An 18683-nucleotide genomic window follows, 5' to 3' on the forward strand; every position below is an offset into this window, starting at 1 on the left:
TATGCTAAGCTAAATGAAAACAGAAGAGCCAGGAAACGGGCACCACGCTCCCTGCTTCAGAGGTTCATCAGACATAAACACATGAGTAGGTTTTTAAACTTTACTGTGCAACAAACAAAACCACAAATGAGGTAGCTTTTTTTGGACAGTGGTATAATGTAGGCACAAATATCTAGATCTATGAAGATGAGCCTTTTTTTATATATCAAAAGAAAAGTTTTCAATGTATACAATAAAAATACCATTCACATACATGTTAACAGTTTATATGTCTAAACTCTACTTCTTCCTTCTCTTCAAGTCAGTGCCTTTCTCTGGATTTCCTCCATTTCTTTCAACGGTATCATTATTTCCAGAATAGAAACCTTAGTCTTCTTGGATGCTTCTTCTCCCACAATATTTAAGTACTATTATTCTCTAGGAGCTCTTTAAACAATGAGAAATGTTTAAAACAGCTCATATATAGTTCTGCTGCTAGTACTCCTACTGCCCCTCCAAAAGCCAAAGATCTCTGGTTGGACAAAATGAGATTTTTACTGGCTTGTTACTTCTCAAAATCATTGCTTCTTCTGCATAACAACTGTGACCACCAAAATCCAGATTATCAACACCTCACCTCTTTAAACTTAGACCAATTTAAGACGGGTCTCACTGTTTCTATTCTCTCCAATTTGTATTTTACATTGTGGCCAGCTCAATCATCTGGCTTCATCTAATCATCTGACATTTAACCATTTCCAATCATCTGACATCATTTAACTCACAACACATTACTCAAATATGGTTAACAGTTCTCCACACCTACAAGATGACCACAGGATCACAGATCTAGAAAGAATCTGAGTTAGAGTCCCAACTTGTTCAAATGAGAAAACTGTAGATCAAAGAGATTAATGCCATGTCAAAGATGGAATTAATTCATTAATTCACTGGCATCTACGAGGTGTCATGTCCAGTCTAGTCTAGTATGTATAAGACACCTACTAGATTTACTGCATTACCTTCAGCACCTAGAATACAACAAATAGAGCCTATATTCTAGTGGGTAAGGGCCTAGTCAATGCTAAAGCAAAAACTAGAATCCAGATTCAACAATGTCTAGTTCAGTGTTACTTCTAGCCCACATTATAGTGCTTTTAATTTCCTTAATCTGGGGTGAGAAGCCCTCACAAGTCAACTTCTACCTACTTCTCTGCTCCTATCCCCCCCAAATAAGTCCAGCCAAATTAGTTACTTTTTCACTGAATACTTAATGCACATTTTCACAAGAATATTCTTTCTACTGCTCCCTTTTTCAGTCAACTGAGTCCTACCCTTCTTTCAAGGTATACCTCAAATCACACATAGAGAGAAGGTGGCAACTACAAAGTATCTGTATGAATCTTCTGGCATATAAATTATTTACAAGATACCAAGAAACTCAATACTATTATAATTGACTTAAGCACAGCAGAAACCATCTCTCTATATCCTATCAGTTTTTATTCTGTAGTCTAATGCTGTGTGAATTATAGATCAACATTCAGTTGGGATAAGTAAAACTAGCTTTTCTGTGAAATTCTGAAATAGGGATTTCACAATTGTTTTTTAGCACCGAAAATGTTGGGAATGATACCCAACTGTTTGGTTTAAGATTAATGGTCTGATTAAGATCCTTTAATATTAATCAAATCACAGGACAGTAATAGAATGACTTTGAAAATCATGCAAAATGTTCCTAAGATACACCCTATGATACACCAAGTTTTCTCTTATGTGTATAATTTAAATTTGTTGGATGGAAGTAGGAATAAAATTTATAAAGGAATCATTTCAGCTAATTCCAGTGGATTTAGATCTCTGGGATATCACACACACAAAAAAAATCCAACTGCTAAAGAAAAAAATACGAAGTTTTTCCCAACTTTTCAAACCCTATCTATAATTAGGAATCAGCTTCACTTGTTTCTGTAAAAAAGTAGGGTGAAATGCAATCTGTTATATAAAAGCCAAAAGGAATTTCACCCCAACTGCTTTGATTCTGTTTTTCCCAGACAGAAGGTTCAAACCTTGCAATCCAAAGGCTAATGGAATCAGTGACAAAGTCAAATTACACAAACAAAGTAATTAAAAATCCCCATTATTTCTAACTTGGTTGTTATGAGGCTGGATTCAGCCAGATTCTTACTGGTATGAACCATTAGTTTACAGGAATTTGAACATACCTTATGATCCCATTGGAAAACAAGCCTCTTCAAACTCCCTACCAAATCCAACTAGCTCTATCCAAGGAAATTAGCTGACCTCATGACTCCCCAAGGCTCATTACTCTCTGGATACATGAAAGCTTGTGTACTGCTCCAATCTCAAATGCACTATCCTCCATATAAAAAACTGATGCCACTGCTTACCATAGTTTCTATTCTTTTAATAGCAGACAAAAATTGTGCTAAGTACATTACTACTCTTATTTGGATCTTTTCATTGCCAATGGCAGAAAACTTCAAGATAAGTTTTTCTCTTTTGAACAGGGATCATGAACCCTGTTAAACAGGGGCTCAAACCTGTGACACCAATCTTAGACTTATGCTACCCACGTACCCTAAATTTCTTTTCCCTTGAAATCTAGGGAAAAAAGTTTACAAAACAGAAACAGGAAAAGGAAAACATTTTAAGGTTTGTATTAGTGTTATGTTAGAGATGCTTGATTTCTGACCCTACTATTAGTATTTCTCCTTCATGTCCTTGGGCAAAATGCTTAACCTCTGAATCTGTCTTCCCACCTGTAAAATGAAGGTATTATCTACTTATCAAAATACAAAAGATTAAAATAAGATAGTATATGTAAAGCACTTTGCAAGGTGATTGGCAAGAAGCAAGATGATAAATAAATGTGAGCTCATTTTCACTCATTTAAAACTTGGCTTTATTTTAAGTTCATTAAACACATTTTAAACACTGCTATTTGTTGAATGTTGCTAGGTAAAAGAATAGAACAAGAGACAACTTATTTCACTACTAAGCATGTCATAATGATGTTAATGGTAATAATGGCAATGCCTAATAAGTACTGACTGCTAACTGATTTAGGCACTTTTCTCATTTAATCCTCATTACCAGCTTAGGCTCAGAGAAGTTAATTAATTTGCCCAAGGTTTCAGCTAGGAAATGACATTGCTGGGATCTGAACTCAAGCAGACCCAACTCCAGAGCCCATTTCCTCCACAGGCAACATTGTGTTTCACTCCCTATAGTTCTGTATTCGTGTATTCATCTCGCAAACACTGACTGAGTGCCTATTACCTGCCAGGCTCTAAGCACTAGGAAAACAGCCAAGAACAACTCAAATAAAACCCCCACAACCCACAGAATTTATATTCTAATTGGGGCTTTAGATAAACACTGTTAGGCTGTGATAAAAGCCATGAAGAAAAATAAAACCATAGGGGATAGAAGTAAAGTGTGTGCACACCTAAGACTGTTTTAGATGGATGGGCAGGAAAGGCCTCTCTGAGACCTGAATGAAATGCATGTGCAGAACAATGACACACAACAGTTCTTTATCAGTGCACCATAGAATATAGTTATTAAGCCGGTACATTACCCATTTACCCCTTCACATTGGCACTTACACAGACAGGTTTAAATGCCCTCAGGTCACAGACTGACACTGTACTAGACATTTATGAATTCAGTACAGAATTTTGACATGAGCAGGGGACCTGGAATCAGAATAACAGAATAACTCTGTTATTTTCTAGATATGTAATCATGGGCTAGCCATCCTGGGCTTCAGATTTTTATTTTAAAGTGTAGACAACAGTAGTAGTAAACCACCCCCAATGAGGTTTGTTGGAAGAATTAAATTACATAATAATGCAAAGTGTTTAATGCAATGTCTGAGACATAGGATGTATATGTGTTAATATTTACACTGCTATCATCTGCTATTTACATGGCAGTTGTACCACTGCAAGGCCAGACATGTAGTAGTGAACTGGTCTACAGAGGAAAAAAAACCCTGTCCTTGAGACGTTCAGTTCTCATGGGGGGGGGGGGGACAACAGTTAATATCAATATAGTTATCATTATAGTATATTAATAAGACAGAGGTTGAGTATGATGGAAATACTGAAGGGGCAACAATATTGGCATGACTTTCTTCAAGAATCCTAGGACTTCCCTGGTGGCGCAGTGGTTAAGAATCCGCCTGACAATGCAGGGGACACGGATTTGATCCCTGGTCCGGGAAAATCCCACATGCCGTGGAGCAACTAAGCCCATGTGCCACGGCTCCTGAGCCTGCGCACCACAACTACTGAAGCCCACGCTCCCTAGAGCCTGCACACTGGAACTACTAAAGCCCATGCTCTGCAATAAAAGAAGCCACCACAATGAGAAGCCCGCACAGCGCAGCGAACAGTAACCCCTGCTCGCCACAACTAGAGAAAGCCCATGTGCACCAACGAAGACCCAACACAGCCAAAAAAAAAAAAAAAACCCTAGAAATATTTCTGGTAAAGAGCTCCAGATGACCGGGGTTACTGGCTCATTCCTTCATACAGATCTGCCTTAGCATCCCTGACACAGGCCAATAAAGCTCTCAATTTAAACCAACTTTCTCAGGAATACTGTCTCTGACTCTCTCAATGAGATCAAAACCCTGTACCTCATTATGTCTATAAAATCCACGTGCTTTATTATATTTACTACTTCAATGTTTACCTTCCCTACAAGAAGGTGAAAGAACACTGAAGCATATATCTTGTTCACTGCTGTATCCTCAACCTGGCACACAGAAGACACCTAACTAATGGCTGTTAAGTAAGTGAATAATCGTTAAAATAAATTGAAAAGAAACTGAGAACTAGAGTTTATGATTCAACTGACTAGAGTTCTGTGATCTTCAAACCTGAAAAAGTAATCCTAGACTGTTAAACACTCTTCTTTGTATCCCATTTCTAAGATAGTGCCAAACCCATAGGAGGCCTTGTGAGTTTAGGAGGGGGCAGTTCACTGACTACTATTGGTAAACAGGCGGAGCATAGTAGATCTGGGATGGAAACCAGGAATCTGGAGTGGCAGGGGGCAGTCTGCATTAGGGAGTTTGATGATCTCTCGATGGATAACCAAACATGTTTCCTTAATAAATGTGCAATCGTTAGGCAGACCAATGCTGACATATCCTTTAAAAAATTAGTTCAATTTACACCCAAAGCAAACTTAAGGGAAAGTACAATACTTCAAGGTGTATTTCAATAGAGTCACCACTAATGCTTATACAATCATATAAATCATTGTATAATCAAGGTAAACTCCCCACACATTTATCTCAGCACCCAAAACATGAGAAAAACTTCAGAAAATTAAAAAAGGACATAGCCCTTTTTATTCTTCACTGGAAGCCAGAAGATGGGAATGGAGGTTAGTGAAACCAAGACAGAGTTTCCCAGATAAGAAATATAATAACTGAAGTACAGAATAACGGACTGTAGATAATACAGAGCTCAGTTTTCACAGCTGAGAGGAAAAACAAAGAACAAGTAAATGCCTGCAGTATCCTCAGAGACCAAGGGTTCCAAAAGTTCCAACTGACTTAACTCCTCAAGCTTTTTATTCCAGCTTTTCCACGGCTTGACTTACTATTTTGCGTTTTTAAAAAGCAACTCTTGAATAGGCAGAAAAAAATGCAATTAAATAGGGTTAGATTTCTAAGTCAACTTGGTTGCTAGTAAAAAGGTTCCATGAACAATGGAACAAAAATTTATTCAAATAATGCTTGATATACAATATTTAGCCTTTTTTTTTTTTAATTTAACCAAAAATAAGGTATACAGAACTGGAAGGGACCTGAGGTGATCACTGTTGTAGCTCACACTTCTCAAACTTTAATGTACACACAAATCATCTTTGGATCTTGTAAAATGCTGGTTTTGACTCAATCCGTCTGGGACGCGGCCAAAATTTTACATTTTTATAATAACAAGTGTCCTAGGATGCCAATTCTGCTGGTTGTGGGGACTGCACTTTGCACAGCAAAGATCTCAATAGTGATTTGAGAACTGATGGAAGAGCATGTGAATAGATGACTTTTTCAAATGCCTTTCTAGTCCTGGAATTTTGACTCTATTAAAGTTATTGTTTTCTGCTCTAGTTGTACCAAACAGCTTTTCCCATTCTACAAAAATATATTGTATATGTACATATATAAACTGTATCAGTTTCTACTTGCTACTATTCAATTCCACATTAGTAGGATAATTTTAGTATTTCTAAGGTGACCTTATTTTGCAGGGTAAACTCAACTGTCCCAAATTGACATAGTGTCTAACTTGACTATATCTGGGATTCCTTTAATTGAATCATTTATTCTTCAAAGTATCACTCAGTGCCTACAATGTGCCATACGCTATGCTACAAACACAAAACTATAAACAAAGATTTAATAAGTCGGGCTCTAGGACAATACCTTTTAAAACACTGTATATTTCATCCTTCCTGTTCCCAATTCCTCTCCAGAGGTGAGGGTGGCTATAGGTTCAAACAGTTTAAACAATGAGAAAAGGAGGAAGAAACTACAGAAATAGAAAGAAATAAAACCTGTTGAACATTAAAAATGTGCTACATTCATACAATGCAATATTATTCAGCTACAAAAAGGACTGAAGTACTGATTCATGCTAAAACATGGATAAACCTTAAAAATGGTTACGCTAAATCAAAGCATAACACAGAAACAAAGTGTAACACAAAAGGCCACATATTTTATGATTCTATTCGTATGAAATGTCCACAACAGGCAAATCAAACCCATAAAGACAGAAAGTAGATTAGTGCTTGCCAGGGGCTGGGTGGAAGAGGAATGTGGAGTGACTGCTAACAGGTGTGCGGTTTCTTTTTTGGGGTGATGGAGTGGCATTAGTGGTGTCGATTGCAGAACACTGTAAATACACTAAAACCCACTGAATTTTACACCTTCAAATGATTTAAATGGAGAATTTCATGGTATGTGAACTTTATCTTAAAAAAGAAAAAAAACACAACCCATTGACAAACTGAAAAAAGGGTAAATACTACACTAAGACTATGGAAACAGTGATATTGGTCTTTCTAGGGTCTATTAAACTAACGCCAAACACTTTTTTCATTTGAGAAGGGGATTTTCTTCTCAAGTGAGCTGGAGTTTGTGTTTGCAAATAAAGATTCATTTGTTGATTAGACAGTATCTCAAATGCATTATCTTAAAAATCAAATTAATTTGTTTTCTTTACTTTTATCAAATTATTGCTTATATAAACTTTTATCTGATTTTATGGCAGTGCTGTGTCTGACAGTCTGAAGCCAAAGAACACTGCTTTTAGCCCTGAGCCTCCGGTGAGTAGATTTAATCAATAGGGTTTACACTATTTTTCACCTACTCATCCTATACAGTCATTATATTTAACCAGTTAAACATATTTGGTGGGTAAGGTATAAAACAAGGTAAAATTTAATACAGGTCACCCATAAATTCTGCATTAAAAAACAAAACAGGGCTTCCCTGGTGGCGCAGTGGTTGAGAGTTCGCCTGCTGATGCAGGGGACGTGGGTTCGTGACCCGGTCCGGGAAGATCCCACATGCCGCGAAGCGGCTGGTCCCGTGACCCGTGGCCGCTGGGCCTGCGTGTCCGGAGCCTGTGCTCCGCAACGGGAGAGGCCACAACAGTGAGAGGCCCGCGTACAGCCAAAAAAAAAAACAGTCCTACCATATAATTTATAACTTTATTTCTTTAAATAGCAGAGTTATTTTTTAGACTTCATTTTACATAAAGAAACTAAAATTCCATGATCCCTTGAGATATTTTAAGTAAAAACCTTTATTTGTTTAGAGAAATAGTCAGGAATTGAATTCACAAGATTAATTAGAGACACCTATCACTAGACAACCCGGTAATGCCTAGGCAGTGTCTCTAACAGCAAAGCACTGTCTGATGGTTCACAACAAAATCTACCAAGTTTCAAAGTAGAAATATTGCAAGACCCACAAAGAAGGCTGGTGGCTGAGAGACAGTAGAGAATGTTTAAATATATGGCTATCTGATGGATACTTCATTCTTCTGGTCTATTCACTATCAAAGCATTCAGTACTGCTGGAAGGTAAATAAAAGATATTTGTTAATAAGTCTTTGTGTTTAAAATCCAGAATGATCACCTCAAGCAGTAGTACTGGGTTTAAGATGCTATTTATTCTTAGGCAATAGAAAGAATAAATATGGCCAGTGAAAAATGGGTGTTACATTAAAACCTGTTATGTTTTCGCCACAGAATTAAAGTGATAGTTCTACTCTTAACAGAGAGAAAAGACTGCCCACAAATTATCAGAGCTAATAATTTAAGTAACTACTTGCTCACACTGAGATTCTCCTGCCTACTCCAAGTACAGAGGCTAATAGCATTCTAGTAGAACATTATCACCACTTTTGCAGATTAGAAATTAGTTACAGAACTCTTCAGAGGAGAATTTTTTAAGAAGTTCTGGTGTCATGTGTTTGATTTTTTCTTGAATTTTTGAAATTTATTTATTTTTTTATACAGCAGGTTCTTATTAGTTGTCCATTTTATACATATTAGTGTATATATGTCAATCCCAATCTCCCAATTCATCCCACCCCACCCTGCCACTTTCCCCCCTTGGTGTCCATACGTTTGCTCTCTACATCTGTGTCTCTATTTCTGTCCTGCAAACCGGTTCATCTGTGCCATTTTTCTAGGTTCCACATATATGTGTTAATATACGATATTTGTTTTTCTCTTTCTGGTGTCATGTGTTTAGAATCGGAGTCAGCAACATTCTCCGTTAAGAGCCAAACAGTACATAATTTAGGATTTTTGAACCACAGAGCCTGTTGCAATTACTCAACTCTGCCACTGTAATATGTGAAAACAGACATAGATAATACAAAAACAAATAAGTGGCTGTGTCATTACTTTCTTCATGGACACTGAAATTTGAATTTCATATAATTTTCATAGGTCATCACATATTATTCTTCTTTTGGTTTCCCCCTCAACCATTTAGGAATGTGAAAAGAATTCTTAGCTCATGGCTGTACAAAAATGGGTAGGAGGCTGGATTTGGCCCATGGATCATAGTTTGCTAATCCCTGGTTTAGAGTGTGATGGAGTGAAGAAGTTATAGACAGTAAGTTAGTAAATAAATTACACAAACCATTTTACGTACAAACTGTATATTTTATAGTCCTAAAATTTAATGTATTTAACCTCTTAATCAGGTTTAATATTCAGTTTGATCTCCTTAAGAAGATATGTATTTACAAAGGGTATTTTCACATTATTATTGTTTTCATAAATATTAGGTGGAAAAGAACACGTTAGCTTAATTGAATTCAAATTCATAAAGAAAATCAATCTCTTGTCCATCCACTTTGGCCATCTCTACTTTAACTCCTCATTTCAGTCTATCGGTTATTCCTTCAGATTAGTGCAATAGCCACTTAACTGGGTTTTCAGCTTTTTAGTGTTTCCTCATAAATCCATCCTCCACTCTGCAGCCAGAAAACTCTTTTAAAAATTTAAGTCTGATCTTATGACACCTACCAAGTCTTTTTTTGGGGGGGGACAGGGGGCGGGGGCTGCACCTCGTGGCCTGTGGGATCTTAGCTCCCCGACCAGGGATTGAACTCAGGCCCTTGGCAGTGAAGGCACGAAGTCCTAACCACTGGACCGCCAGGGAATTCCTACGACACCTACCAAGTCTTATAGCGGCTGCAATGGTTCCCCCAGTGCTCAAGTATAGTCTAAACTTTCACTTTCCTCCCTTATCCCTTGTCTCTTCTTTTTCCTGTTTTCAAACTGTAGACATACAAAGATTTTTCACATGCAACTCTTAGTCTTTCCCTATTTATTTACATAATTTTCCTAACCTGTCCAAACTCAATTAGGCACTACTTCTATGTGCTTCTGTTACATACCTATCCCTAGAATAACTGCTTTTATACACTATGGTAACTGTCTGGTTTACTTGTTTGTTCTCCTTTGCCTAGTAATAAGCTCTTGAGAGACAGGTTTGTGTTTTACTTAACTATAATATTCAATACCTAGGATCTAGAAAGAAGTCTGGAACATAATAGAGACTTAAATATTTGTTGGATGAACCCATGAACTGTTACGGGTTGAACTGCGTCCCCCGCCCGCCCCCCCCCCACAAAAGATAAGTTAAAATTCTGATCCTCAGTTTCTCAGAATGTGACCTTATTTGGAAATAGGATCGCTGCAGGTATAATTAGTTAGAATGAGGTCAACCCGGAGCTGGGTGGCCACAGCTCAATCTGACCAGTCCTTATAAGAAGAGGAGACACGAGACACAGATGAGCGGTGAACTCCATGTGATGCTTTCTAGTGTTGTTCCCTTTTGCACGGTTTGATGTTATACAGCTTCTTAGCCTAAGATCACCAGTCAGTTAGGACAAGACTTACACTGGTCACTCGACGGTAGATCTGTGCAGCATTTTGGCACTCGGAGTAAGGGTATTCAGATGTGGCCATCTCAAGCATGCACATCCCAAAAGCATAAACGTCAACGGATTCATCATATTTCTCTTCATACATCTCAGGGGCCATGAACTCTGGGGTACCTTAAATTAAAAGAATGATTCAGACTCAGTGTGAGGAGAAGCTGCGATTCATGGGGAGGGCAACAGCAGAGGGGTTGACCTGTGAGAGAGAAGAAAGTGGAAGGGGGGTAAGAGGTGAGGGAGGAAAAAGAAAGAAAGGTAGGTAGGTGGTGGGGGGAGAGGAAAGAAATCGTCTTAGTCTGTTCCATCAAATATGTTATAGATCTTACACTACAACTCCTTTATAAAAGCTGGCATAGGATCACGTGTCTATTTATTTACTGTTTCAAATGGATTAGTGTTATACAATGTCAAAATAGAGCCTTGCATAAAAGATAAACTGATATATTGAAAACAAACGGAAGGAAAAGGTAAGAGACTACTGAGGAATAAAGTAGATATAATGCCATCTACCTGTAAGATAGGATGATGGGTTAAAAAAGATCAAAATCCTTGTCTGCCCCCTACTGTATGGTAGCTGTAAGGTTAACATTCATATAATAGCTAGTCTCTTGCCATTAACATTCCATCTGATCAGTTTCACTTTTAAGGCGGCTTTTCAGTAAAAAACAGATATTCAATACATTTTTAAAACGGTAAAATAAACTGTAATTGTCTATAAAGGCCACTCACCAGAGCCCTTTTCTTCACACACTTACCACCCCCCCCTGCAGTACACAAACCTACTGCAGATGTAAGAAGTGTAGTGAGGCACATCCTACAGACACACACACAAATAATTCGGTCTGCACTTGAGTTCTCAGACTGAATTATGAGCATAGAGTGAGTGTATGATTCCACACACCAGGTTTCCAATGTTTCCAAAGAAATTAAGCCCGAATACCTCAAATTATAGGACATTTCTAAGAACAGGCTTGCACACTATGGTTTAAACAAAAAAAGAAATAAGAAAAAACCCTCTTGGGACAGAGATTAAGATGCCAAAGACAATCAAAGAACTGTTTCCTATAAGGAGGGCAAAAAGGAAATTCATCTTTAAATAACTCTTCCCAGGAACACTATTTTGTAAGGATGTGCAAATTACTGGTGTTCAATGTTTTTCTTACTAAAACATAGGATTCTAGCCCACTTAAAAATGAATGGCTTGGGATTCCCTGGTGGCGCAGTGGTTGAGAGTCTGCCTGCCGATGCAGGGGACACGGGTTCGTGCCCCGGTCCGGAAGGATCCCACATGCTGCGGAGTGGCTGGGCCCGTGAGCCATGGCCGCTGAGCCTGCGCGTCCGGAGCCTGTGCTCCGCAACGGGAGAGGCCGTAACAGTGAGAGGCCCGCGTACCACAAAAAAAAAAAAAAAGAATGGCTTTCTTGCTGTTGTTATTGTCATCACCTTTGGGGAGAGTAGAGTGTTTGTGAAGATTTCAAGTTTTCAAATTGTCATACCCTCCTCAGAAAGTGAAAGCTTATAAAATAATCAGCATTAAATTATTTTTCCAGCTACAACTCTCTAACATAACAGTTAAAGGCTGAAAGGACAGAAATGTTGTATAGATCGGTGATTCTCAAGAATGATGATTTGCCCTATAGGGGACATCTAGCAATGTCCAGAGACATTTTTGGTTGTAACAACTGGGGGGAAGTGGGCAAGGGGGCATGCTACTGGCATCCAGTGAGTAGGACCAGGGATGCTGCTAAATCATCTTACAATGAACAGGTCAGTCCTTACAACAAAGAGCTGGCCAACCCGAAGTGTCAATAGTACTGAGGCTGAAAACTGTTTCAGGTATATCTTCTGAAGAGTAGGAGTTAAAAAAAAATTGATAATGAACCATCATATTTTCACATTTTAAAATAAAGTTTTAATAGGCAGATATTTTTGAATATACATCTATCCAACAGACTTCTTCAGAAACTAAATTATATATAAATTCAATTTCTTTTATGGGGAAAGTAACATACTTTATCTGTTATATAAGTAAGTATATGATACTAAGTATCAATGAAATGACTCAATAAGGTTAACAATTATTACATAATGTTTTGTAGGCAAAGTTCACCTTACTTCTCTTCATATAACTTTACAAAACAACAATGGTCTTCAAGATGATTCTAGAGGCAAAGAAATAGAGAACTCCACATCACTTCCTGGGTTCAAGCTCTAAATTTCTGAAGGTTTATTTCACATAATAAAAGCTCTGACAAGGTCAGGTTTCTAAATAAAAAGAATGTCAGAAAGCCAGTGAGACTGCAAGGTACACCTGAAACATACCTATCACACTCTTGGCAAAAGAAGCCCGCTTCAGGGTTGCCAGACCTAGGTCTCCAATCTTGACTGAGCCTGTAGGGCCAGTGATAAAGATGTTGTCACACTTAAGATCCCGGTGAATAATAGGTGGAGTTCGAGTATGAAGAAACTGAAGTCCTTTAAGAATCTGACGGCACCAGCTTCTCAGAACTTTGATCTTCATCACCTTAAACCTTTTCAGGTACCTAGAAAAGGCAAGGTACACCAAACAGGTTATCAATGATATGCATTTATTACTTTGAAGAATTCCATTAAATTCTAGCATATCTGAGATGGGAATATCAAGTTCAGAATATTAAGATTCAGTAAGCTTAGGTTAGTGCTACTTTTAGTAAGGTTAAAGGGGATAGGATAATAAGTAGTTGGCAAGCAAATTCTGATAACAAAGCACAAAAAATAAATTCCTTAAAATTAGATCACTGCTAAAACGATTTAAAAGTTAAGAGGCAGAGTTCGACTTCTGGTAATGGTGAAGCAACTCTTATTGGATGCAGATATAATTATAAACTCTAGTAAATACACACACACACAACTACTCGAAAGCTCTGGAGGAATCAAAATCAGGCATAAACTGGAAGGGAGTACACACGAGGGAAAAGGGAAAGCACTAGTCTGTGGGGGTCGCTCAAACCTGGACTGAAACCTGGAGCATTACTGGCTGAGGAATGAATACGAGGATAGAGTTCAAGATTACCTCAGGGTCTAGAACAATGCTATTCAACAGAACTTTCTACAATGACAGTCTGTCCAATACAATATTCACTAGACAAATAAGAATATTCTTTTTTTTTTTTTCGGTATGCGGGCCTCTCCCATTGCGGAGCACAGGCTCTGGACGCACAGGCTCAGCGGCCATGGCTCACGGGCCCAGCCACTCCGCGGCATGTGGGATCCTCCCAGACCGGGGCACGAACCCGTGTCCCCTGCATCGGCAGGCAGACTCTCAACCACTGCACCACCAGGGAAGCCCAAGAATATTCATATTTAAATGAATTAATTAAAATAAAAAATTTTCATTTCCCAGCTGCACTAGTCACATTTCAAGTGCTCAACAACTGCATTGTAGCAAGTGGCTACCATTTTGGATGGTGCAGATTACAGAACATTTCCATCACCACAGAAAGTTCTGTTGGACAGCAGAGATCTAAAGAGTGAAGGAGGCAGGGCAGGGGGCTGGAGGGTGGGGGTGGTGTGTAATCCCAGAAAGGAGGTACAGGGGCTTCCCTGGTGGCGCAGTGGTTAAGAATCCGCCTGCCAATGCAGGGGACACAGTTCAAGCCCTGGTCCGGGAAGATCCCACATGCCGCGAGCAACTAAGCCCATGCGCCACAACTACTGAGCCTGTGCTCTAGAGTCCGTGAGCCACAACTACTGAGCCCACGCACCGTAACTACTGAAGCCCTAGTGTCTAGAGCTGGTGTTCCGCAACAAAAGAAGCCGCTGCAATGAGAAGTCCGTGCACCGCAACAAAGAGTAGCCCCCGCTCGCTGCAACTAGAGAAAGCCCATGTGCAGCAATGAAGACCCAATGCAGCCAAAAGATAAATAAATTTTTTTTAAAAAAGGAGGTATAGGGCTTCCCTGGTGGTGCAGTGGTTGAGAGTCCGCCTGCCGATGCAGGGGACATGGGTTCGTGCCCCGGTCCAGGAAGATCCCACATGCCGCAGAGCGGCTGGGCCCGTGAGCCATGGCCGCTGAGCCTGCGCGTCCGGAGCCTGTGCTCCGCAACGAGAGAGGCCACAACAGTGAGAGGCCCGCGTACCGCAAAAAAAAAAAAAGGGGGTATAGAAGGGCATCTCCAAATTCTGTATATTCACTCTGCCTAAATCTCTGGCTGACCTCTGAAATATGTGTGTGTGTAGCAGAGTCCAAGCAGCCCAGCTAATGTTAAAAGAACAGGACAGAGATTTCTGATTAACTGAGTTCTGACGCTATTTTATCTGGAAATATTCAGGGAAAAAATGAAGAGCACTGATGGTAAATATAAAAGACTACATTTTCCTATTACTATCTTTATGTTACATATGACTACTTAAAGGAAAATCTATAACATTGTATTACAGGATCTAAACAATAAATGTAACATATGAAAATTATAGCATAAAGTATAAGTACTAGAAATACATGGGCCTATATTTTTGCAAGTTTCCTTTATTTTACATGAAATTGTACAGTATCAAGCATGTTGTGAAAAGTTAAAGATATAAATGCAGTATCTAAAGCAGCCACTAAAAAAGATATTTCAAATGCACACACACACACACACACACACACACAAGTGGAGTTTAACCAAAAAGCTAATACAGAAACTAATACAAAACCTTAAAAATAAATTAAAAAATGAAATTCTGCTTCACTTGGGTGGGATATGAGGTAATTAAAGAAAACTAACGGTGAAAGTTGGTTTTATGGTTTAAAAAATATATATAAAAACAGAGTTACTTCTGGAGGGTGAGGAAAGGGCTGCCTGGAAAGGGCTGCCTAGGAAGAGGTTTAAGGGCATGTATTGAGATGATGGAAATGTTCTATATCTTAACAGTTTCAATTACACGAGTGAGGTATCACATTAATAGGACAAAGGGGAAAACAACATGATCATTTCAATTCATGCAGAAAAGGCATCAGACAAAATCCAACACCTTCCCATGATAAAAAAAAAATACTCAAACTAAGAATAGTAGAGAATATATTCAACATGATAAAGAGCATTTATGAAAAACCCACAGCTATACTACAGTGGTGAAACACTGAAAGCTTTCCCATTAAGACTGGGAATAAGACAAGAATAACCACTGCTCTTCAGTGTTGTACTAGAAACTCTAGCCAGATTAATTAGGCAAGAAAAAGAAAGGTACCCAAATTGGAAAGGAAGAAGTAAAACTCCCTCTATTTGCAGATAACAAGATCCTATATATAGAAAATTCTAAAGAATACATACAGACATGCACACACAACTAGAGTTAATAAACGAATTCAGCAAAATTGCCAGCGTACAAGATCAACACGCACAAATGAGTTGTGTTGTACACCCCAACAATTAACAACCTGAAAAGGAAAGCAAGAAAACAATTCCATTTGCAACAACATCCAAAAGAATAAAATACTTAGGAATAAATTTAACCAAGGAAGTGAAAGATTTATACACCAAAAACTAGAAAACACTGTTGAAAGAAATTAAAGGACACCTAAATAAAATGGAGAGATGGGTTCATGGATTGGAAAACAATATAGTGAAGATGGCAATATTAGCCACAGTGACCCACAGATTCGATATATCTATGGATAGATTTGATTATATCTACAGATGCAATCAAAATTCTAGCAGACTTTTTGCAGAAATGGAAAGCTAATCCTCAGGTTCATACGGAATTACAAGGGGCCCCAAATAGCCAAAACAATATCAAAAAAGAAGAACAAAATTGGAGAACTCACTTTTTCCAATTTCAAAACATATCACAAAGCTAGGTTTTGTAGTATTAAAACAGTGTGGTACTAGCATAAGGATAGATACATAGAACAGTGGAATAATATGGAGGGTCCAGAAATAAACCCATGCATCTATGGTTAAATGATTTTTGACAGGGGTGTCAAGATCATTCAACAGGGAAAGAATAGTCTCTTCAACAAATGGTGCTGGGACAACTGGATATCCACATGCAACAGAATGGAGTTGGATCCCACACCTCACACATACACAAATGTTAACTCAAAAACTGGAACGATCTAAATAAAAGAGCTAAGCCTATAAAACTCTTAGAAGAAAAAATAGGGGTAAAACTGCATGGCCTTGGTTTTGGCAATGGATTCTTAGATATAACCCTAAAGGCACAAGCAACTAGGGAAAAAAAACAGATAAACTGGACTTAATCAAAATTTAAAACTTTGTGCATCACATGACGTCATTAAGGAGTGAAAAGAATATATAGAATGGGAAAAATATATTTACAAATCATGTACCTGATAAGGGTTTAGCTTACAGAATATATAAAGAACTCTTACAACTCAACAAAAAGACAAACAACCCAATTTAAAAATGGACAAAGTGGCAAAGAGTTGAATAGACATTTCTCCAAAGATGTACAACATGCACATGATAAGATGCTCAACATCATTACTCTCTAGGGAAATGCAAATCAAATGAGATACCATGTCACAGCCAGCAAGATGACTATTAAAAAACCAAAAACAAACAAACAAAAAAAACAAGTGTTGGCAAGAATATGGAAAAATTGGAACCCTTATTCATTGCTAGTGGGAATGTAAAATGGTTCAGCCATTGTGGAAAACAGTTTGGTGGTTCCTCAAAAAGTTAAACACAGAATTACCATATGACTCAGCAATTCTACTCAAAGGTATATACGTATCTAAAAGGCATGAAAACGGGTACTCAAATAAGCACTTGTACACAAATGTTCATGTGGAAACAGCCCAAATGTCTATCAATAAGTGAGTGGATAAACAAATTGTGGTATATCCACGAAATATTATTTAGTCATAAAAAGGAATGAAGTACTGATACATGCTACAACATGAACCTTGAAAACATGGTAAGTGAAAGTAGCCAAACACAAACATGTATTTTATATTCCATTTATATGAAATACCTTGATCAGATAAATCCTTAGAGACAGAAAATAGTTGGTGGTTGCCAAAGGCTGGTGCAAAGGAAGAAAGGGGAATTGTTTAATGGGTTTTAGTTTTGCAAGATGAAGAATTCTCAAGATTGGTTACACAGCAACATGAATATATTTAACTAAACTATACACTTAAAAATGATAAAGGGCTTCCCTGGTGGCACAGTGGTTAAGAATCCGCCTGCCAATGCAGGGGACACGGGTTCGAGCCCTGGTCTGGGATGATCCCACACGCTGCGGAGCAACTAAGCCCGTGTGCCACAACTACTGAGCCTGCGTGCCACAGCTACTGAAGCCCGCGCGCCTAGAGCTGGTGCTCCGCAACAAGAGAAGCCATGGCAATGAGAAGTCCGCATACCGCAAAGAAGAGTAGCCCTCACTCGCTACAACTAGAGAAAGCCCGCACGCAGCAACAAAGACCCAACACAGCCAAAAATAAGAATAAATAAAACAAATTTTTTTAAAATGATTAAGATGGTAAATTTTATATGTTTTTACCAGAGTAAAAAAAAAAATGCCCATCTATAAATCCTAGAGATCAGCTAGTCCACTTATTTTACACATGGAGAACTGAGGGCCAGAGAAGGGGATCTACTTGCCCTAAATCACAGCTGGTCAAAGTCAGAGCAGAGAGCAGACTCCTACTCTAAGTCTAGTGCTTTCTACTTTACCTCTTGCTGCTTTTGCTTTGAGGCTCAGAAACTGAAACAGACAATGATGGGGAAAAAAGAACTTTAAACTTAAAAGAAAATGGTTAGAAACTTAGATCATGTGCAATTAAAGAGAAAATATACTACGTGGGAAGGGTAATGGGGAGTAACTGCTTAATGGGTATGGGGTGTTCTTTTAAGGTGATGAAAATGTTTACGAACTTGACAGATGTGGTTACACAACATTGTAAATGTAATAAATGTCACTGAACTGTACACTTTAAAAAGGTTAATTTTATGTTATATGAATTTCATCAAAACTTAAAAAAAAAACTAACTTTATTTCTATCTACTGACAGACTACTGACAACCCACCAAGTATTCAAACCAGAAAAAGAATATCAAGATGCAGATATACAAACAACTACTACCACAGAATTTTCCTTAATTCATTCAAATATTTATCAAGTTTCAGGCACAGTGCTAGGGAGCACAGTCTAGGAAAAGAAACAGGCATGTGAATAACAAGAAGCGTGGACGACTAGC

The 18683-nt window shown here is 38.3% G+C and overlaps 1 protein-coding gene across 19 annotated transcripts in view; it reads right to left on the reverse strand.

Annotated features, from left to right (window-relative positions):
* WNK1 (WNK lysine deficient protein kinase 1) overlaps window positions 1-18683 on the reverse strand; it is a 136058-nt gene that overhangs the window by 54196 nt on the left and 63179 nt on the right. For all 19 annotated transcript variants that reach the window (XM_067756009.1, XM_067756010.1, XM_067756013.1 and 16 more), the window contains exons 3-4: window positions 12819-13039; window positions 10456-10613 (exon numbers count right to left, since the gene is read on the reverse strand). In XM_067756009.1, the coding sequence (XP_067612110.1) occupies window positions 10456-10613; window positions 12819-13039 (379 nt within the window). The remainder of the gene's footprint in view (window positions 1-10455; window positions 10614-12818; window positions 13040-18683) is intronic.

The sequence above is a fragment of the Pseudorca crassidens genome, chromosome 11 (assembly GCF_039906515.1).
Source record: "Pseudorca crassidens isolate mPseCra1 chromosome 11, mPseCra1.hap1, whole genome shotgun sequence".
NCBI classification, from domain to species: Eukaryota; Metazoa; Chordata; class Mammalia; order Artiodactyla; family Delphinidae; genus Pseudorca; species Pseudorca crassidens.